This window comes from Glycine max, chromosome 10 (genome assembly GCF_000004515.6).
Source record: "Glycine max cultivar Williams 82 chromosome 10, Glycine_max_v4.0, whole genome shotgun sequence".
NCBI classification, from domain to species: Eukaryota; Viridiplantae; Streptophyta; class Magnoliopsida; order Fabales; family Fabaceae; genus Glycine; species Glycine max.
The window spans coordinates 645146-669893 of NC_038246.2; the positions used below are offsets into that span (position 1 = coordinate 645146).

Below are 24748 nucleotides of genomic sequence, written 5' to 3' on the forward strand. Positions count from 1 at the left end.
GTCCCAATATATGCCTATTTATATCCTTGGATATTCCGCACGCCACTATGATGAGCAAGAATGGTCCAACACAAGACTTAATAAAACGCTTTCATATTCAAATCTTTTAGGCTTTAGCAGCTTCCGGGAAATGGATGAGCCCTCACTTTCTCTTTCTCTCTGTCTCTATAGATAAAGGCTTTTCTTTTTTAAAAAAATTTGCTATTTAAGTGAGACTAGGGAATGTACACACACAAAAAAAGTGACGAGACTAGGGAATTTGGAGATTTCATTATGTGTCATGTTTTGTCTATTATGAGTTGAATATTATTCTAAATTTCGTCAAGTTGAAAAATCTGGTTCGGTCTGACTGGTTGGACCAATTCAATTGGGACCTGATGGCTTAACCGAGTCGGCTTAGTTATTGGATCGGTCATTCATCTGAATTGGGATGATCCGGTCAAATCTGACCGATTTTGTGTAAACCTGATGACCCGATTGGTTTTTGAAATTCGGATTGGGTTTTTCGCCTAAAAAAACTCCAAAAAAAGCTCCAAATTGACAGTTGCAACAGCTTCTCCGCATGCCGCTTTGATGCCGAGGGAGCTTCCAACTCCGTCAACCTCTCGCCATGGCCTATTGCTGCTCACTTTAACTTCCCGCAGCCACAGGTAATGCTTCCCGTCATTGGCGGCAAAGACGTTGTCGTTTTGGATCACAAGTGTGACCTCGATTTGCCAGGTACTCTTTCTCTCCCTTCTATGCAAATAGTTTTTGTTGCCTTTTAACTGAGTGGTGATGTTGAATTTGAAGAGCAATTGCATTTTGCAAAAGTGAAAATGATGAAGGAGAGGTTTGCTAAGCTGTTTCTTGAAGAGGACATGTCTCTAGGTGGAAAGGGGTGTGTATTGCACTTGCAATCTCCAATGCAATAACCAATCTCTCTCTTTAGTGACTATCTCATGTGCTAATTAAGTAATTAATTTGCACAATGTTGTAGATACATTAGACCATAACCACTTGTAAAACAAGAAAAATAAGATGTTAAAATGATTTGATATTCCATTGGAACCTATAATTGACTTATAAACTTTGGCTTTTTTTACTTGTGTTTTCATTTCAAAACTTATTCATGGACTTATATAATTGTGTTATTGAATTATTATTTGTGAATTTGTTATCAACTTTAATACTTCAATTATTATTTTAAATTTTGGAGTATGAATGGATTTTTCTTTATCAAATAATGTTAGTTATATGTTTATATATAATAAATACATGTATAATTTTAATTTATTTAATATATCCTGAGTTAAATTGGATTAATTATTAGCCCACAAGTTGAATCACTAATCCACTACCTCATAAGAATAGTAACCAAATCGGATTTTTTATAACATTACCGTCATGGATAAGAAACAGTGGGTAATATATAGGTTTATATGATTGATTATATGTGACCTTTTTTGCGTGGATTCATTTAATCCTTTATGTCAACTAAAAATCTAAAACGGTGACTACAACTACATATATAAAATATATATAAGTGATAATATGTGATCACTCTCACTCAAAATATCCGGCTTTCAAATGTTCCTAGTTATTGCAAAAGTGTAATTTTAATTTGCTAGGTATATATACTATTGATTAAATGCGATTTTGTTTCATATGTTTTAGTGTTGTTTTAAAAGTTATTATTTCATATATACTCTCTCATGTCTTGAATATAAGTATAAAAAAATCTTAATTATACAATTCATTCTTTAATTATATTTTAAGGTTTAATTTGATCACTCAATTATTAAAAGGTTTGATTTGGTCACTCAATTGTTTAAAACATTTCAATTAGTTTGGTTCCTCAATTATTTGAAAGTTCAATTAGGCCGTTTAATTATTTAAAATATTACAATTAGTTCCTTTAATTTCTATAATAAAGTATAAGCTAAAATGCAATTTCTGTCCTATTTTCTCAAATTCAAGATTTTAGTTTCCCTATTTTCTAAGTGAGACATTTCATCCTCACTTTTAAAAAGTTTACAATTTTAGTCTCTCATTTTTTAATTGAAAAATTTTATCTTCTACTTTTAAAAAAATATGCAAGTTTAATCTTTGTGATCATTTTCAAATATTGATCTATGTACTTTATAAATATTGACTTACACATGTCTATTTATTATCCAAATGATAGATTTTTAAAATTAATTAATTGCTAACAACCTTAATTTATTAAAAAAGAATTAAAAAAAGTCTATAGTCAAGTCTCAATTTGACAATGGGGACTAAAGTCAAAAATTTTTTTAGAAGGGTGAGATGAAATGTACCAATTAAAAAATAGGATGACAAAAATCATAGATTTTAAAAAATAGAGGGACAAAATTTACATTTTAACCTAAAATATATAAATTTTGATTGATTTTTTTTAATAATTAGGGATCTAATTAAAATATTTTAAAAATTATTAAAGGATTTTATTGAATTTTTTAATAATTGAACGACCCAATTAAACTTTTTAAAATAATTAGAGAATCTTATTGAATATTTTAATCATTGAGAGACTCAATATAATTTTTATGTACAATTAAGAGATCAATTATATAAGTAAGTCTAAAAAAATCCTTATGTCTTAATCTCATATACAAATAAATCTCGATTAATTTTATCTTATTTAATGAGATTATTATTAAAATAATTTTTATTTAATTGGGGTTTTGTTTTCAATGTCTTTCTTTTATTCTTATATCAAGTTTCAAGAAAGTGTAGTTTATGAAAAGATTTATATTTTAAATAATAGAATTGGTATAATTAAATGATTCTTATCTAAAAATGCTCATCCGACCAGAACTGTTTAACAACCTAATTGTGACCCACAGACTAACAACATAATAACCTATTTATCTGACCAAAACTACCTAACAACCTAATTTTCTTTTCTTTCTCGATACATCGGACGAGTTTGTAACCCACCCCTTCTTTCTACAAAACTAAACAAGAAAGGAAATTTTCAACTTTTTTTTTTCCTTTTTTTTTCTTTCTTTTTATTTTCTTTCCAAAATCAAATATACAATTTTAAAACACCTTAACATACTTTTCATGGTTAACATGTTAATTTCATTATTTTCTCTAGTAAAAACTACATCATCGGCATATTGGAAAAAAAAAACTTGTTAATAATTGTTTGGCGTACAAGTAGTACAAATTGGTTGCACATAGATGCACTTGTTTTGGCAAAATCAATTTTTTAATTTCATGTCGGTTGAAAATTTTGTAATACATTTGTTCCTATTAAATTATTTTTGTTATGCATTCGGCCTACTAGTACTAAAACCTGTCTTTTTCCAGATCCCAGATAAATAGAAATCTTTTTTGTCAAAAAATCCGACAATTTAAAAAAAACAGAGGAAGCAACAAGTAAAAAAATTACATTTAAATAATTTGTAAGAAGAGAGAAAGACACCCTGACATGTAAGGATATCTTGAAAAAAACTAACTGAAAAATTAACAAAGTTAAAAAATTAACTTATTATAAATATTTGATAGTACTAACAGTTAAAAAATATAAAATAAAAAAATAACATAATTATAATTTATTTTAAAAAGATAAATATCAAATTTGATAAATATATTAAATATATAAAAAAATTAAAAATTAAAAACTAATATTTTAAAATATATTACTTTAAATATTGTTTAAAAAACATTAAAAATTACTTAAAAAATTTATTTATAAAAAATCAAATAAATCTTTTAAATAATAAAAAAATTAAAAATGAACTAAAATATGTCCAGCATATGCAAGTGGCCTATTTGCAAGTTGCAGTCTCTTTCAGACCAAATCTTATCCAAAGATGACAAGATAAACAAATAGAGTACTCTTGAACATTTCTAAGTAAAAGATTGAAATGGTAAATGTTTGTTAGTAAATTTGCGCCGTTAGAGTACTTTTACGACCGTGGGGGTGGCTATGAATTTATTAGTATTGTTCTATGTCGACAATTGAGAATGGTATCAACTTGTTGAACTATTAAACTCTGCTTCTATTACAATGCTTGTATAGTTTAAAATTAATTTGTAATCTTATTAAAAAATGTGATTGTGGAGAAACAAACTATGATTATAATATTCGTTAAAGAAAACAAAGATGTGATTGTGGAGAAAAATAGGATTTCTTCCTCTTATTCGGTTGAAAAAATGATTTTTTTTTCCCCACAATTTTTTTATTCAATTAATCACAAAAAAGTGCAAAAAATAAAATAAGAGAGAGAATGCATTAGACAAAAAGAATTTGAAAGAATAATAGATTAAACAAGAATGGAATTGAATTTAATCTGTGTTGATATCAACTTTGAAAAGATTCTTTTTAATCATGTAATTTTATAACTGAAAAAAATATACTCTATTTCTATATATAATACTCAATTATCTAATTCATTAAGATTAAAAAAATTGATTAATTTAATTTATAATAATAAATTTATCTTAAATTTATAACTTTTTCAAAATTATCATTATCATTAATACTCTTCTCTCTTCTAATTATTTTTTAATATTTTATCTCTTTTCTTTTAATAAATAATATTTCTAGTATAAAAATAATAAATGTAAAAAACATTTTACATTATGTCTTATAAAAAACAACAACCATTATTTCAAAAGGTTGGATATTATGAATAGGAAGGTAGGAGTATTTTTATATGCAGTAGTTTGAACATATCAATTTTGAAAGAGTAATAGATTAAGCAAGAATGGAATTTAAATCCGTATAAATAGTAAACCAGATCGATATCAAATTTGGAAACATATTTCTTTTATTGCATAAGCTTAAATTGAATGTAAAATAATCCTTTAAATGAGTATTTGTTAATAGTTTCAATATGTTATTCGAGTTTTGAATAAAAAAAGGTTAAATTATAATTTTTGTTTTTTTAATTTATAATTCCTAATTGAAGATTTTGACCCTCTCGTAATTTTGATCTTTCTATTTAAATATCTTTAACTTTGCATATGCTTTTTTATAATTAATTGAGCATTAGACCTGATAAATTAACTTAAAATACCATAAAAATAATTTGATTAATTAAAATATAAAAATAAAATAAATAAATCTGTAAAATTAAAAATTTGATCAAATTGTGAATTTTTAAAAATAGGAAAACAAAGATAAAAAATAAGAAGACCAAAATGATGATTAAAATTTATAGGGAAATTAAAATTAAAATTTAGTTTAAAAAATGCTATTAACTCGTTTGTGTTTACTGTTTTGTAGTATTGAAGTGTCTATATGTTCTAGTACTTTCATTATAAAAAAAAGAATGCTCAAAATCAATTGTGCTACCTCCTGCTGTATTTTGAGGCATCGAACATATTATTAAGCCAGCAAAGATAAGATGTCATGATAGATTCTTGATGAGGGGTCCCTAATATGTTATGTGTCCCTAGCTATATATGCAAGCTTTTGAGTATATGCCTATAGGGTAGCCTTTGAGTTTTAATTTCTTTTTACTTTCTCCACGACCCTCCCTATATCTATGGCTAATGACATAAGACTTTGAATTCTTTGGTTTCTAAAAGCTCCAAGTAAAATCAATGCCTTGATATAGAATTTGGCCATCAATTAGCTGTATACGTGTAAGTTTAGAAGCTGTAATTAGAGTAATGGAAAATCAAACATGGATTGATGCATATTTTGATTGGCAGTAATATTGCAAAATAATTTACGACAACCTTTGTATCTTCAGAAAAGATAAAATAAAGTGGATGGAATAAATTTAAAATTTAAAATATAAATAGAATAATATTATATTTTTAATGTTCATACTTTAATGTTGATATTAAAATCTGTGATGAGACATGTACATATTATCTAAATTCTCTACAACTAAGTCAATCATAATAAGTTAATCCATTTGAAGTTCGATCTTTGTAATACTTATTTTTATATATTGGATGTCGGGAAAATTTATACTCTGTTTAAATTAAAAATGAAAATGAAAAATAGGCTTTAAAGTACTTATTCTATCCATTTTTATTTTTGATTAAATTATTTATATATTTGTTCATTTATGAATATATATAAGTAAAATTAAATGCAAAACAATCTTTATATAAAGTAACAGATGTCAAACCCAAATTCTTTATAGCTGCGATCGTCTTTAATTATGACGGCTAAGTTAAAATACTTAAAAAGGAAATTCAATTGTTCATTAGACACTGGGCATGCATACTGCTATGTTGTCCTTTTCCGAACTTGAGAGAACTTTTTTCTTCTAATTAATTTGATAACTTTTTAGAACAAATAAGTGTAAGAATAAATTAATATAAATTTAATGTCACAAATTTTTTATTTACTAGATTTGAACCTGAGAGAAATAATTAAATTCCTTAGTACATTGAATGAACCTATGTTGTTTGCAAAGATAAGATAATTAATGGCTTGTATGTATCGATGACAGAAAAATCTATTTAAATAACAACAAAAATCGAAATTAAATTATTCAATTATGTACAATCAAAATCAGGCAGCCATATATATATAAGGCATAGTTCTTATAACGCTAAAGAGATTTATCATAGCATATTGTCTATATATTAATGTTATGTATCATTACCTTCGGTCAATTCTCACTATAAAATATGTTTGTCATGGTGCATGCATGCATGCATGATATAAAACTGTAAATCATGAGAAGTGCTCTGCTCAAACAATTAACTGATACAAAAAAAAAAGAGTGATATAAGATGCATGAATGATACGTACGATGAAAATTAATGTTTTGAATTTGTTATAAGTATATATAGCATCATTCTTAAATTACACGTTGAAAACTTCGTTTCTGATAAAAAAAAATATATATATATGCACATTTTAAACAATTATTGATATATACTTTGTTTGAACTTAAAAAATAATGCAGTTTTTTAACATGACGTGATCTTGTCTCACGGGCATGTATATCCATCCACAGAAGAAGACCGCAGCTGCCAAGGCAAGGCAGCCGTAATAATATATATATATATATATATATATATTATAATTTAGCATCTTCATTGTATCGGGAGATCGAACTTAAGCCATACAAATGCAGCCGATGTTATTTGATCGTTATTCTTTTTATATGATTTATATATAGCAAAAAAAAAAGAACGTTAATTTACACATTTTTATTGTAGGATAAATAGTCATTTTTTGTCTCTAAATATGTAGAACATTGATAAATTTATCCCCAAAAAATAAAAATTCATATTTTAGTTTCCAAAAGTGAGAAAAGTACCACAAATCTATATATTTGTTAACTTCCGTATGTTATAGTAAATAAAAGAGTTTACTTGACACATTTAAGGATAAATTTGTTAGCACTCTATACTCTTTTTTAATCATTTCAAGTATAACATTACAATAAACACTTAAAAAAAAGAAAAATAAACCTAAGTTAAAACAAACATGATAACAAATATAACAATGATTAATAAAATAATCTATCTATTGCTCTGAAATTTTTAATGTAACAGTATTATGCTTATTATTATATTTGTTTTAACTTATGCTTGTTTTCCTATTTTTTAATGTATTTATTGTAATGTTACGTTTGCAACGATTAAAAATGAGAGAAGATGAAGATTAAATTATGTTTTAGGTAAATAATCATTTTCATCTCTGAAGGTGTATAATGCTGATAAATTCGTCTTTGAATGTGTTATGTAGACTCTTTCATTAATGATAACGAAGTTAACGAATGAATGAATTTGTTGTACTTTTTTTATTTCCGGAGACTCAAATTTAAATTTTCATATACATTCAAGGATAAAAATGATTATTTATCCTTCTTTTTATGCTATAAAGGGGAATTTTCTTTCTTTCTTTCACACAAAAATAAATAAAAGTATGTTATCGATAGAGTTTAAAGTTAATGGAACAAGAAATGTGAATTATTGTAAATTCATTGATACTCGTGTTTGATTCCTAAGGATAATAATAATAATAATAAAATTTATGGATATAATATACTCGGAGGCACTCCTTGTGTTGTGCCTATGAATTTAGTATAGTACTTGTTCATATTCTATATATAAAGATCTGGAAGTTTTTAAGTTTTTTATTTTGAAACGTAGAAATTTTAAGTTGATAGTATATCTGTATAAATTTGTATAGTTAATAATATAATATGCTAACGTGCTGTATCTCATTAGAACTATAAATATAATTTTTTTAATACTATCAAAATTTTCTGTTTGTATATTTGTAAGTTGTAACCTAACAACAATTAAACTATTTATCTCCTATATGATTTTGCGTTAAATTCTTTATGATATTCATAACAAGAAAAAGCTCTTTTATAAAAATATGATTTAATTATATTTTAAGGTTAAAAATTTGATCCCTCAATTATAAAAAAATTCAATTTCAATTTTCAATTGTTTAAAATAAAACAATTATACATTTTTCGTTAGATAAGTTAATTATTTGACAAAAATCTACATTTTACGATTATTGTTGACATAACTGAGTTAACACGTTATTTTTTAAATTAGTTGCTTGAAAATTAATGTAAAAAATATTGATTTTCGTCAAATTATTAACGAATCTAATGGAAAGGGTATAATTTTTTATTTTAAATAATTGAGAGACAAAATTAAATTTTTTAATAATTAAGAGATTAAATTTAACCTTAAGAGACCAATTAATTGTATAATTAAACCTAAAAATATTCAACAACAAAAGTAAAGTATGGACCATTTAATTTTGTAATAGTCTTTTTTGAATGTTTTCTAGTTATTTTTTTTATGCGTGGGATGTAATTATTATATTCATTATTTATTACATTTGAAGATATATCCAATAAATATTATTACTTAAATGTTATACATGTTGTGTAACAATTAATTTGAAAATTTTGTAACTAAAATATACAATAGTAACAAAAACAAATTCATGAACAAACATAGAATATGTTTGAAAATCCGTACAAAGCATTGAACAGATCTTTTCTGTATTTCAATGCAAAAACGTAAAAGAAAGAGAAGGGTTTAGTGGTGTTAAATTCAACCATTTTTAGTTATAGTTTGCTAACATATTTATATTAAAAAATAAGTGAGTATATTAGTAAATATGTTAATAAATCTCGCTCATTAGTATTTACTAATGCACACATACTTATTTTTTTAATATGAATGTGTCAATAAATTATTAGTATATTTTAAGATAACCCTTAATTATAACTTGCTAATACATACTAAAAAAATTAAATGTGTGTACATTGGTAAATCCTTAAATAATAATAGTAATAGAAGGTATAAAAACTAATGCGCGTGCTAAAATTTCCTACTGCAATATCATGTTGTGCAAATTGATTGTGGTAAAACTAATCGGAAGCCCAATTTAGCTTTTCTTCAATAAAAAATTGTATACAGTCATTGAAAAGAAAAAAGGAAACATTATCAAATAACTTTGTTGGTGATGTAGGAAGGAAATTAAGTCTTGACGCAATATAGTTCAAGTCAATAACTAGTGATTAGGAGATCATAGATTCGATTCGAGTCATCAAATATGCCTTTTTGATGACAACAGGCCTATATATAGTAGATCTAACCTTTTCCTTAGTAAATTTCGTCATACTTAAGAGTAGAAATGGGGCCTACGGTCTAACTTATTTAAAATTTTATTTAATATTATTCAATATAAAGGTTAATTATATTCAGATTTTTTTATAAATAAAACAGTTTTTTTAGGGTAAATAAAAAAAAGAAACAAATTACACACTAATAATATAAAAGGTTATATATCGTCATTTAATGATAATTTATTATGCATAATAAATTTATTGACTTTTATAATAATTATTTTAAAAGTAATATTAATGATGAAAATAGATAAATGAGTTAGATTGTGAATTTTTTAAAGTGTATTTTAATTTATAAATTATCGTGCACTATTACTGTATATTCTATTTGCATTTAAATATAAATAATGTTCAAAATGTTAAAAATGTTTTTCTCTTAAATTTTATTCAAAAATAAAGTGTCTATTTGCTCAATATTTGTCTCAATGTGAAACATTTAAAAGAAAAGAAAATTTAAGGCGTGCCAACTTCTTATTTTCCTTAGAAAGAATCTCATAGTAATTAACAGGTTTATAAAGATGAATGGCTTTGTCAAAAAAGAAGAAGAAGAAGATGAATGACGTTTTAATATCCCTATATATATATATATATATATATATATATATATATATATATATATATATATATATATTATGCACGTTTATTTTATGTTAAATTTGTGCTTATAATAATCCAAATGCTAAATTAAGAACATTGCTCTTTAAAATTTTATTTTCTAGTGCAAAAGAAAAAAAGAGAAGATTGAATCAATTTTTTCCATCTTTTCCCATATTTGAAAACAATACTCAAAATAGCTTTCATTCAACAACAAAAAAGAAGAAGCTGTTCTTTGAAACAATTAATCTTTTGTCGCTAGGTTTTATTAATTCTGATGTACGTGCATGTCGGGGTGCTCATAAAAATATTTTATTTCAAGAATTCTTTAGACGACGACCACTTGTGGTTTAAAAGAAAAATTAAAAAAAATATTTCATTAAAACAAATGTTAGCGCGTGCGTCTTTTTTACTTTTTTTTTTTAATTTGTCTGCTTGAGATTTTTGAGTTTCCCAACAATAACAAAACCTGAAGCTATATAACTATTACAGGGCAAGGCACCTAAGGATATTTTACCTGCTAATATATAAATAAGCCTTCACAAAAAAATCTAATAAACACTTCATTGTCTATGAAAAAAATAATAATACTATAATTAATAAGGTCTTGTAGCCGTGAAAGACTTTGGCGTGCCATTGTTAATTTGTTTGTCATTTTGGACGTGCATGCATGTGTGCTTGATTTGTCCCTTTTATATGTGCATGCATGTAAATTTCTTGTGAACATGCAACAGTGACTGACTTTGGTCATATATATATATATATATATATATATATATATATATATATATATATATATATATATATATATATATATATATATATTCCAATTGAATATTATTGCTATGTTAATTGTGACTAGTGTCACGGTCAACTTCTTCGTTGGCGGTGTGGATCAGTCTTTTCAACAAATATACGCGAATTGCTATATTCTTGTGATGTGTAATTTGCACTAAGAAAAAATTGCTTATATCCCACCTTGCCTTTAAATGCCAACTAGTTTATAATGCATTCAAAATTTCAAATAATGCAGCCGAATTTACAAGGCTGAACCAGGGAAAACCTGCATGTCAATAGCAAAACCAGGGAACAAGCTAGACATTAATTAATTTAGGGTTGTTTGAGGTGGTTACAAGTTTTGGTTTTTAAATGTAATTTTTAAAATAAAATAAATTTAGAAAAAAATTGAATTAAAACAATTTTTAACTTAATTTTAAAATAATTTTACATTCCATTTTAAAATCAATACAAAAGAATGTGAGATTAGTTTGTAATTTTGAAAAACATTTTTTTTATATTTGATAATAATTCATATAATCTTCACCAACATTAATATTATTATCATCATTATCACCATCGTGATAAACTCATAATCACATATATAATATAATCATATTATTATTATTCTTGTCGTTACGATTATTATTAGCATCATAGACAATCCATGCCCATGTCACCAATGATATGTATGGCTGTCCCCTAATTGTTATTATTATCACACAAACATACATTTAAACTAATTTTAATAGAATAATTTTTTTTTAAATAAGTTTATTTTGAAATTAAAAATTGGAGAAAGAAACTAAAATTAAATTTTAAAAACTAAAAGGTAGTTGTTGTTTTTAAATTTTTTTAAAACTTACAACTACAAACCATCCAAATGGTCCCTTAAAGATTTAGGAGTTATATTTTGTAGTAAAGATATGGAAAAGAAAAATATAAAACGATTTTTTTAAAATTTTTATTTTAATAAATATTTTTAATTTTAAAATAAAAATCATTTTTTATTTTTTTAATATAAATATAATATAAAAGTTACCTTGTAGTTTGAACAATAGTATTGCTTTATGTAAAGTTTTCATATACGTATTTTGCGAATATTTATTCACATAATTTAACAGTAATATGTTTCAATGTAATGTTTTATTATATTATATTATGTATAATTTTAAACTTCTTTAAATATTCCCTTTGAAGAAAAAACTTCTTTAAATATCAGGTGTTTTTCTCTCCAAAGTTTTAACGTAAGTTAAACAAATTACAGTGTAATTTCAGTTTAATTTTTAATTAAGGAAATATTATTGATGATAAAAAAAACGAGTAAAGACTTTTTAATGACTTAGCGTTTTTTTTACAGCTTAAACGTTCTTACAATGAGTAACTTTAATTTTGAATGGATAATAGAATATTATAATAAAAAACTTTAGAGATGCATAAAACTGTTCAAAGTGAAAGATAGTTAGAAATGTCAATATTTGGAGGAAGAAAATCATATGAAAATCCATTGTGACATTTAGCAATTCGTCCTGAAATTAGCTCCTGAGAGGAAAAAATGTACCATTGTTATAGGGATGAAGCATGCATCTATAACCTGGTTGTCCCTCATTTATATTTACTTAATTACAACCAAGTGATTAGCAATAATTTTTCTGTTACTGTCGTGGATCACAGGGCAAGATTTTGACTTTTTAGTTTTGGTTGGATTCCATAAATTAACTCAACGAAAACATATTGAATTACTTAACAACCAAGGTTATTGTTTTTGCAAGATGCAAGACATCCTTCTTCTCCTAGACAAAGTGAATGCGTTCAACGAATTAGTGAGCTCCTTTGAAAAGAATGTCAACTACTCGTAATTGTCAAGGTATTAAACTCTAATGTTTATTGTATATAAAATCTCGTGTAAGTATTAAACTCTAATGTTTAACGGTGTTAGTTTTGAGGGATTCAGTTATAAAATGTTAAGATTTAAAGGATTTAGTTTAGATTTTTAAATTACAGGAATTTGATTAAAATCTTGATGAAACTATAAGGAATAGATTAATTTAATCTAATTAAAATTAATGATGCATTTTACAAAAACATAATCAGAACAAATTAATCAATTACATCATGCATGGCAACATGAAAAATTATACTAATATAGTTACTAGAAACAGCCCAAGTGGAATTTGTTTGACGCATTAACAAGTAGTTAAGTATACATGATGAAAATGGTGCCTTTCATGATGTTGAAACCTGAGTTGAAACTGGAAAAGATGATTGAACATACAAAGAATAAGCTGCAAATAGAAACTGCAGCCTTAATATTTTCAGCAGCAAGACCAAACTCTAGAAAAAGCAAAACGGCTGATACAATTTTAGAGTGAGTTGTTTTCTATAAATTTATCTCAACATTTAAACAGATGCGCATGCTTGTTGTTGTTTTATCAACTTGCTTCCCTTTCATTTGATTTAACCTTTATCAGGTTTTTGATTTCAGACATTTATCCGTCCATCCTTACGATCTTTTTTTTATGATTCTTAGTATAAATAGTTTTTTCACTTTGAGTTTTTTTTTCCCAATGATTTATAGGAGAACTGAGTAGGAAGTTCCCAAGATTTTGTAACTTGATGGTATAAGTAATGATTTAGAGATTCTAAATGATGGGTAAAATATGTTCTCGTTAAGGACAAATATACCCTACACAGTAACAATAGTGAAATCAAAAGTTCGGATGGATATCGTATCTCAGAAACTAGTTATGTTCTCAACTAATTTAAATCGCATAAATTAAATAATTTTGGATTTTTATCTTGAGTCAGAGATTATTTGTGTTTGCGTTCAAGAAAATAAAAATAAAGTTTTCTTGTCAATGCTGGCTGCAGAGGCAACAAATGTCTCTTGAAGGGACTATGTGATATATGTTTTTGAGAAATGAAAGCAGGACAAGAGGAAACTTGACTTTGGTAATACTATGGTGCAAGTAATCACAAATTTCTTGCAAGGGCTTACTGATATGTAGTACTAAGACAACATACAAATATGCAAGATTGCAAGTCCCAGAAACACACTTTCAAAAGATTTTTTTAAAACAAATGATTTTGTGACTTCAGGCTGGCCATCAAATAGAATTATTTCCTATTACTTTACGACTACAGTTTATTGTCCATTATCCTTCTCTGCACTGACACCTGCAAGAATTTGGAAAATGGTATCTGCAGCAAGTAAAGCCCTTCTAAATTTACTCTTTACCTCACTAATCTTCTGGAAGGGCTTGGACTCTGACAACTAGTAGATGGTGCACGACCTTCATGTGTTAAGTGCTCATATGCATCATGTCCTTTGATTACCCTGAGTAGGACATTTTCACCTAATAAGAAAAGGTGGAAACTGTTGAATAGATGAGTTTGAATGCATCAGCTAAGTCTTATAATAAATCTTTATACCAGATCATATCACATGGTCTACTATTACAGCCAACCTTGAAAATATCACAATGATAATAGGAACAAATAAATCAACATCTTTAGGAATGAGATTTACTTTTACATAGGTACCAATGATTCTCTCATCTACTAGCAACAAAGGAGAAATAGAGGACAATAAAAGAGAATAGTGACAACAATATCATGCTAATCAGATTAGTGAATGCTTTCATCTGAGGTATGTTTGTGTTTGGAATAGGGAAATCCTAGAAAAACAAACAATAGACTAGTGCAGAAAATTATACTAGTATATGTTGAATTATTTTACATATATAGTCCTCATCAATCATCATATTTAATGATACAGTTATCTGAATGCATAATAAAGAAAGAAATATAGGACTTCTAAAATCAAAACATAGAAGGGAATAAATCATGACACAGAAGTATCTTTCCACTTCTGAAACCAATCATTAGATTTTCTTTGTAGCGTGGTGTTGAGGAAGTCAAGGTTGAGCAACACTTGTCTTGCCAGGCCATTTTTACAATAAATTAGAATTTGACATGAAGACATATTAACAATACAATGTAATGTGTGGATCAATATTCACAAGAATGCCAGGGCAAAGGAAAAGTTTCATAGCTCAAGCAATTCTGTATGAGTAAAAGAAAAAAAGGAAAAAAGTTTAAGAATACTGCATTTCAATAATTGGTAAAGAAGGTTGTTGTGACATGTGAGAGGGAAGTTGGAGAATGAGTGATTCTTTGCTTAACTATCGAGATACCGAGAGGAATCCTTTGTATAGAGGCTTCTTGGTAAGAAAAGCCATTGAGGTTGCTTCAATACCATGTTGGATGCCACGTGGCCGAGTAGGTTTGGGTGTTGGCTTAAACCCGGTGTGGCTGAAGTAGTATCTTGCAGTATCTCTAGTAGAATATCAAGATTTGTGTTCTTAATTAACTTTTTGGTAGACTCTGTAATTCTATATTATTCTAAAGATTTCTTTAATTTTTTTTAATAGAAAATTAACTATTATGATCTTAGATCATTTTTTAGATCGTACTATGGACTCACCTTCTAATATTTATTTATAATTTATTTTAAAATAAATTAAAAATAATTAATTATATAACTTTTAATGATGAAAAAAATTAATTCAAAAATAGAAATTTTTTAATAATTAAAATATGGTTAAAATATGTTTCTAGGATACAATATAAAAAACAAATCATAACAGGTTTTTATCGTGTAGGATATAATATAGATTTTTATCGTGTAGGATATAATATAGAAAAAAAAAATTCTTCATCGCAATACAATGTAGAATTTTTTTTATTCACATGTTAATCTTGGAATGTTCTTCTACAAGAACAACCTTGCCATGCTGGATCAAGTCCCTCCCTCCAATACCAGATCTTAACAAGATCAGTTCTTACATCTAAGATTATGGTGTAAGAACACCTATTGAAAGTGTTTTGTTAAGAGCTGAGGTTGGCGTGACCTCCGGAACAAAGGTGATGCTGAAGGAAAGACCTTCTTTCTTTACTACTTCCTTGCAAAATTTGAGATAACACTGTTAAGATCAATGCTCAGTTTTAGAATATATGTTCATTTAAATTAATGTTTCGTGGGAATTTCTTAAAAAAATTGTATACCAAAGATGGGAGTGTAACATTTTTTATAAGAAACTAAAAAATTTCACCCTCAAATGCCACTTTAAGAGAAAGATTTCATTATAAACCACAGTAAGAAGATACCTCCGATGATGCGAAGCAGAACACGGTTCCATTTGTTTAATGAAATTGAGGCATTGGGTCGCGCAATTCCATTTGTTGAATGAAACTGTTATATGATGAGGTGCTTATTGGGCTGACCCCAAATCCTTTAAAAGACTCCTGCACCTGTACATGGTAATCAAAGATTTGTGCCCCCATTGTAACCTGAATTTTAAACCTTGTTAGATTTTGGTTTTTCTATTTAGGAATTCCTAACATCTTTGGTCGTACACCACACACACTGATACATGATCTGATTCTCATGATGATTCTAACACCATTGAGTCTTCCCAAAATCGATCCACGTACATGCTGACACTGTCCCTTTTACCTTCATCCTCACATTCACTTATAGTGATGTTAAATTCATGTCTTGTAAATTTGTACACGTTGATTTGTGCATTCAACCCGATAGTCACCAGAGAATTGTTTATGGGTCTTCAGTTATATAGTGTTCAACCTTCCCAATGAAATTTCTTTTGACATCTTTGTGGGCATTGGCATGCTGCTAATCATTAACAATTGCAATGCAGGAGCTATAAGATGACATGGAAACTTCGAAAAACTTGGAAAGCAGGTTTATGGCATTGGGCAATATTAATTAGAGGCATTACTCAGACTCCTGTAGCATTAACATGAGATGGAAAGTTAATGTCATTCTACTGTTCCCATTTGCTTGTTCTGTGAAATTTCTAATTTAAAAAAAAAAAACTGCTTCTTGCTTCTAATTTCTTTTTCCATACCCGATAAATCTTGTGAAAAGGCACTACCTTAGCAACCAAGTTTGGTTGATCAGAAACTTTAACAGGGTATCATGTAATTATAAAGTTTTACTTTACTGTTTTTGATTCATAATACTTGAGAGACAAGCTATTAGCTATGGTTCTCCAAACTAAACTTATGTTGTAACTTGTAAGCACAAAAGCTATTTACTATAAAGGGATCATTCAAAATATCATAATTTTTTAAGGCAAATATTTTTTGTTTACTATTTACTATATCCACAATCCAACGCAATCGCCTCTCCTCCATCCTCTTCAGGGGCCCACCCAGCATCGGTAAGACCACACAGCTTCTAACTCTTGCCGCTTTGTCTCCTTATCTGTCGTGAGCTTGGAGATGACGAGGGAGAAGGAGAGAGGAAATATTGGATCTACAAGTGTTGTATTTTCAGTTGGCAGATATCAGACACAGGTTTAAATTTGTACAAACCTAATTCCAATCAGAAGTTATCTTTAATATAACTCTTAATATAATTATGATTAGATAACAGTATAATAAAGCTTTTTACACTGTTAGGTAAATATTCTTATTACAATTAACAAATAAAAGTACAACTAAAAGGTATCTATTTCAAACAAACGACACCAAAAGAAAGAACGAAAAGCATAGAAACTGTAATTGCATTAAAGCACCAGCACCCTGAACCATGCAACTACTACATCATTGGTGTAAACACATCACAACCAAAACCAAGTATTTAAATGTACAAATATCACAATTAATTCGAACCACTTTGTTGAACACAAACTTAACTTGAATCAAACAGGAACTGTCCTAGCAGACACTGCATGTTCAGCATCATTTTCATTATTCTCCCCACTCAACTCCTCCAGTGATTTCCCCTTTGCTTCAGGAACCAGCAAGGTGAATAGCATCCCAATGAAGTTGATCACACCAAGCATAATGAGTGAGTTCTTAATCCCAATACCAGTAGGGTACCCTGCATCAGTCTTGGAAGGGTCCTTGCTTTGTGCAGCATATAGGAACCCAAATGCACCCACAATTGCACCAGCTTTTCCTGCAGCAGCAGAGATTCCATGGCAAGTGGACCTTAGCCTTGCAGGGAAAATTTCTGCTGGCACAACAAATGTGGTGGCATTTGGACCAAAATTGGCAAAGAAAAAGGTGAAAGAGTACATCACCACAAACCCAATTCTGTTGTCTTTCTCACTCCAGTGATGATATGGTATAGCCAAAGCAAACATGAACACGGTCATGAAGAAGAACCCCATCAATTGGATGGCGAAACGGCCCATGTAATCAATTAATGCCACTGTGAACCAGTAACCTGGCACAGTACTGCACAGTGCTATAAGTGTTTGTGCTCTTGCAATCTTATACACCTGCAAGAAAAATTAAAAATCAGTGATAGAATAGTTTTACAATGTCAACCAATCAAAAATCATAATTGGTATGACTTTTAAAATAGTTATGATAAAAGTTAACAAACTTATCATACACATTGGTTTGTGAATAGATCCAAGTGCATAGTCTTTTTTCTATAATGTTTTGTATGTATTTTTTTTTTTAAAATGTCACTAAAATTTTTGTGACTTCAAAGGAAGAAAACAATTTTCATCACTAAATTTGATTACTAATTCATTGAGTTTTTGTAGTACCTCGTGGATTGCATTCATTTCCTTTGCTGGAGGGATCCACCCAATTGCACTGAAAATGTCCTTTTGGAAAAGATTTTGGCTGTAGAATGCTATGTCCAACAAGAACCAAGTGGTGGTGGTTCCCAACAAATGCAGGCCATGGCGTTTCGCAAATTCCTTGGTGAACAAACCATACTTGTTACTCTCATTCTCTGTCAATTTCATCACCTTTTCCTCTTCAGCTTCAAGTTCCACTTGCAACACCTTAGACATGTCTGCAGCAGCTTGTTTTGCATTCTTGGCCACAAGGGCTGTGTAACGTGCTGTCTCTGGCATCTTCATGCGCCAGTAGTAGGTGAGTGCAGCTGGAATTGCACCAAACATCAAAACTATTCTCCAAACATAGTCAAATGAAGGATCCAAGGATGCTTCTGGATTCTGTGCATAACTAGGAAGCTTGTACTTTTGATCATATGCATATGAGACAATCAATGCCACCACTCCACCAGCCAGGATTCCAAATCCTTGCATTGCAAACACAGCGGCTATGAATGCGCCACGTGTCTTCTTGTTTGCATATTCAGACATAATTGTGGCAGAAAGAGGGTAGTCACCACCAATCCCAAAGCCTAGCCAGAACCTGAAGAAGCAAAGTGTGGCCATGACACCCTCTGCAGTTGACCCAAAGGAGAGTCCTGAGGCAAGGGAGCTGACTACCATGAGAATAAGAGTTAGTCCATAGACTTTTTTTCTCCCCATTTTGTCACCAAGCCAACCAAAGAATAGTTGGCCAGCTAATGTGCCACACAGTGCAACACCAGTCACAGAAGCTTGAACTCTTGGAGGAAGAGTTCCCGGCTTTGGTGCACCTGGTTCTGTGTAATATAGCCTCCCTAGTAGCTTGGTGACTAGGGAAATGCAGAAGAGATCATAGGCATCAGTAAAGAAACCCATTCCAGCTATCACAATTGCAGTGAAGTGGTACCATTGTGTCTTTGCCACATCAAGTGCATTCAGCACTCCAAGTTCTCCAGCCATTACTTACCAAATTCCTGCACAAATACAAAAGATAAGTTTAACAACATTTGACTATATATACACCTACCATGCCAATGATCATAACATATTAAGCTTCATGAAAACCAACACCCTAATGATGAAATCACTTTGTGCTGAACTGGTGAAGAAATTAGAGAAAGGAAACACAGAAATGAAATGAAATTATAGACAAAAAGATAAAGTAACTAGAGACCATTTCTTTTGTTTGATTGTTTGAATACATTTATTTCACTTCAAGGAGAACTATATATACTAGTAGCAGGCAGGCAAAATAGTGTAACATGATCACTGATGCAAAGTCTAGAGACCAGAACAATGTGTTGTGGTGAATGCATGGAAAAGAAAATTCATGAAAATGGCATCCTCAGATTGCTGAAAATAACCCCAGAATTCAATGGTGGAATGATTTTAAGTTTGTTACTATTACTATAACCAGAGAGTACTATGTGCTGCTCTCTGATATATCTAAAACAGTGGTGCCTCCCAGTCTCACACTGAGATTGGAACTCTCTTTTAGGTTCATACATAACCAAAAAGCACAACAGAATTTTCCAAATAACCAAGCTGAGAGAGACAGAGAGAGAGCCCAAACCTGCTTGTCAAACCACACTGAAGGAATATAGCATGGCATTGTGTGCAACTACACACACATATATATAACATAATCTCAACCATCCCAAGAATTAATGCATCCAAAGTCAAAAGAATAAACTTTTGGCATCTACAGAATATGCTCAATCTTGAGCTTTCATAACCTTTCATGTCAACGCTTCACGAATTAACAGACACTGAAATAATGTTAGTTTATAATTGTCAACCAGGGCAATAGAACTATCAGACCCCTTGTATTAGTTGCAACTTGCAAACCAGTATTCAACAAACAACAATGTTACCACTTACCTGTATATATTTACTGGTTATCTCAAATTTATAAAAAAAAAATATTTGTTTGTTAGGTTAAGCTCTAAGGACAATCATTCGATACTCGTAAATTAAAATGACTTTGACTAGAGGGAGAGATTATCATATGAAAAATATCACATTTAAGGGGGAGATTGTTAGAATACAAGTGTGAGATAAAGTCTCGCATCGATAAAAATTATATAAGGGAGAATAAGACTCATAAACTTGAGTATTAATGTTTTATGTAAATCTCTTAAGTAATTTTGTGTGTTTGTTTTATTAAAGCAATTCTATAAAAATAGGTTGTAAAATTATGTACATAAACATTAAACTCCTACCATTTTATAGTTTTTGGTGCACATTTTAATGTAAAAAATATTCAACATATACTTAATTTTTCTCCCATCTCATTTTTATTTAATCTCCTATATTTTTATTTTTCATTGTATTTTTTATTAATATGTACTATTTTTTTCTTTCTACCTATTATCTTTTTTCTTCCTTTTTTGAGTCCAAATCATATATTTTTCACTGAACAATTATGTTGAATTTGAATAAGACCAATATGAGCTACAAATTCTCCCTCTAACTATATATTCTTTTTTTATTTTTATTTTCATCGCATTTGATTACTCTTCGATTTCAACCTATTTTTCATGTCTCTATAAGTTTGTTGAGTTAATTTACTTTACATTTTTTCTTTGCATGGTTACATTACATCATTAAGATGTGTAGTTTTTTTTTTCACATATATATTTTTTATGGAGATAATTTTGTTAACGATACCACACCATGACACATGCAATGATGCAACGGCCCGATATTTTTGTGCATTGCTAACACCGGATTTAATAAAGTGAAACAGCTCACGTTTATGGCTTGCCACATTAGCAACTTGCAATTAAACTAAGATGATACGCGAGATTAGAAGGTGATAATTTATAAGTCAAGTCATACAATATAATTCGTGATTTTATTTTAATTCCTTTGACATAATTCACATCCAATTATTCATCAATTCTATTTCAGAGTAAGATAATTCCTTCTTTTTATAGTAGAGTAAGATAATTGTTAACAAGGTTTAGTTTAAAAGGTAATTAATTTAGAGTGTATTTGGGAACACTTAATTAATTTTTAAATTTTTTTTTTATAAATAAACATATATATATATATATATATATATATATATATATATATATATATATATAAGCTATACTTTATTTTTATAATAAATAATTTATATTCTGATAGTAAGATAATTTTAGTTATTGATCAATTCTTTAAAAAATATATTAAAATATAAATTAGAAATAAAAAATTTAAAAATAGATTGAAATATATATGAAGTTAAGAAAAAAAATCTTAAAATACACTCTCTTTGAAGAAAAACTTCTAAACTCATTAATGTTAAAGAATATAGCTTCAAGAGATAACTAAAAACATTTCTAACATGCGTGTTTACATGAATTGTTTAATTTTAAGTAATATTGTTTAATTTTTTTTTACAAATGACATGACATTGTTAATATAAACACGTAACTTAACAAATTTATACCATAGATAATATATTTTTAAGCATTGTAAGACCCGCAAAATTAAATTAAATACTCATTTTAATAATTTCAGTATTAAATTGAACTTTCTTATAAAATGTTTAAAACTATGTAGAATTGAAAGATTCACAAAATTAAGATAAACTATTTGTCTAATCAATTACGCATTACAGATGCTCTAATAACCCTAATTGAATCGTGATCAAACTTTGAAATTGATATTTATTAACAAAAACTAACAATTTAATAATTAACATTTATCAATAAAAAATATCAAACTCAAAATTTAAGATTATGAGACTATGGAAATATAAAAGAAAAATAAATATAAGTATAATGAGCAAATCAATTAAGTCTAGTTCAAGTTTTGAAGAAAAAAATAGTTTACTTCAATTTTCACAATAATAACTGAAAATCACAATAAAAAAAATATGTTTTAGGTTTTTTTTTAATCGGTTTAACCTTTTTTTCTGATCGGTTTAACCATTTTAAATAGTTTGATTCAGGTTTAAATATCCCTAAGGTATATATTATACCTATTTTTGTTTTTTTTATAAGAAACAGCTGTACTATAGAAATTCGTTCTACAGTCAAAAAATAAAAAAGAAATTAGTTCTTGAAATTGTTAACTTGTTAATCAGTTTTTTTAATGAACTTATATTGATAAACATTTATAGAGATTATAATAACACAAATAATAACTTTTAGCTAGTGACGAATTTTATATTGCTAAATAGTACTGCCCACATACTAAATTAAAAAAAAATATTCACAAAAAGAGAGAGCCTAATTAACAAATCAAGATAAAGTACAAAACGTACAAGTTTCAAACACAGGCTTGCTTTTGACAAATGGGGCCACAGGTAGCACATATAAAAATAATTTTACCAATATACAAGTCATACAAGTCGAAAACATTATTTCTTTAATTATTTATTGTACTCATCAACTTTAAGCTTATATCATTATTCGAGTCAAATCACGCGCGCACATTTTAATGCCGATAAATTTTCTTTTTTCTTTTTGGTAGTTGGCAACAAATTATCTTAACGCTTATGTAACATGTATAAAACAAAATTATTTGCTGCAACAATGAATAAAAAGTAACATTTGATGGAAATATTTCATAGACTTAAATACGTTTTTAATAGGTATAAGTAGAATAGATTTAGTTTTTTTTTTTCTGAAAAAATTTACTTGTAATCTTTTATTGGTGTGAATTTTGTGATTGATTAGCCATGAAAATATCTGATCGGTAATAGGCATGATAATGAAATCTTTATACATGGTATCTGCTGTAATGATAAATACACAGTAATAAATTTATTGATATATAAGTAATTAAAAATAAATATGTAATAATTAATTTATTTTTTTTAAATCAAACTTTTAATATATTTTTTTTAATTTTTTTTTTACATATCTAAATTGAGGATGAAAGATCAAGGACGGAATGAAAACGAAAATACTAATAGAGAACGGGAATACTCGATATCCAACGTGAGATGAGATTCTTCTTCCCCGTCTTTTCCAAAAGGCTTTAACACTTCATTTTTAAGTTCAAATCATTTAAATTTTTAGTAAAATAGGTTTATTTTTTTATCGGTCGACAGAGTAGAATAGTTTCATAAATATAAGAAGAACCTATAAAAATATATATAAGAAGAAGAAAAATAATAATAATAATAATGTGAAAATGAAAAAACCAACAAATACAACAAAAAAGCTTTGAAAAATAAAATAATACAAAAATGAAAGAAACTAAATAATTTCAAACAGAGTTTTTTTAGTAAATAAATAAGAATAAAAAATTAAAAATAAGGCAATATGAAAATACAAAAATCTAAAAAAATAGAATTAAAACATGATAAAAAAAAAGTCAATTATTAGTTATACAAGAATTTAATGCAAACTTATTTTTTAAAAATAATTAGAAAATGGTAGAAAGTCTGTAATTAATATTTTAGTGTATTTTCTTGCAGAGTATTTTCTTAGTATATTTAAATCATACTTGATGCACATCATTTTATTAAAAAAACATATAAATAGCTTAATTGATATCGGATGTCCCTGAATTGATTTGGTATTTATAATTTGACAAATGCTAATATACTTTCTAACACATTATTTTTAATACTTTTTTCACTTTTGATTAAAATTTATTGAAAGTTATAAGAGTACAAGTGGAGTTTATTAAATAATAAGTGAGACATTTTTTTTATTTTAATAAATTTAACTAATAAAAAATATTGAAAAATGTATTACTACCACTTCTCTTATAATTTACACGACTCCTAAAAATAAATTTAGAGCTACATTTTTTTTAGACTATACGTATAACCTAAAATAATCCTGCGTTAGTTCATTCAGGTGCCATGTGGGTGGCAATTTAAAGCTGAAATTGATAATATTAAAATGAATAAGAATAAGGGTCTTCACAATTAGAATTTTTAAGACATTAGTTAAATAATTAAAATAAAAAAATATTTATTATAAAAATAAAAAGAAAACATAAAAAAAATTATAAATGGTATAATTTTACACGTCCTAATAAAAAAAAGTCTTTTTTGTTTAATTCCTTAAACAGTGTTGTAAGAGCCAAAAAGTAATTAGAAAGCAAGTCGAAAAGTATGCTGCCATTTATAATACAACAGGAGATATGAAAAGGAGAATTGCATAACTGTCTCTCACATCAAAAAGC

At 27.7% G+C, this 24748-nt stretch overlaps 2 protein-coding genes across 2 annotated transcripts in view; both read right to left on the reverse strand.

Moving 5' to 3' along the window:
* Positions 1-17416: 17416 nt before the first annotated feature.
* Positions 17417-20217, reverse strand: PHT1-3 (inorganic phosphate transporter 1-3). Its single transcript, NM_001354467.1, has 3 exons — positions 20184-20217; positions 18554-19584; positions 17417-18277 (listed from the first exon to the last, which is right to left on the reverse strand). The coding sequence occupies exons 2-3, from the start codon at positions 19568-19570 to the stop codon at positions 17693-17695; spliced, it is 1602 nt and encodes a 533-aa protein (NP_001341396.1). The 5' UTR covers positions 19571-19584; positions 20184-20217; the 3' UTR covers positions 17417-17692.
* Positions 20218-24595: 4378 nt separating this feature from the next.
* Positions 24596-24748, reverse strand: part of LOC100813763 (serine/threonine-protein phosphatase PP1-like) — a gene marked incomplete in the record, with an annotated part of 5353 nt that continues 5200 nt past the window's right edge. The window contains 1 exon segment of the mRNA NM_001255736.1: positions 24596-24748.

Bases quoted from the DNA above. Each gene is read 5' to 3' on its own strand.
- PHT1-3 (NM_001354467.1), bottom strand. From the start codon at position 19,570: ATGGCTGGAGAACTTGGAGTGCTGAATGCACTTGATGTGGCAAAGACA. The intron at 18,278-18,553 runs GTACTACAAAAA...TTTTTCTTGCAG, and splicing joins AAATGAATGCAATCCACGAG to GTGTATAAGATTGCAAGAGC.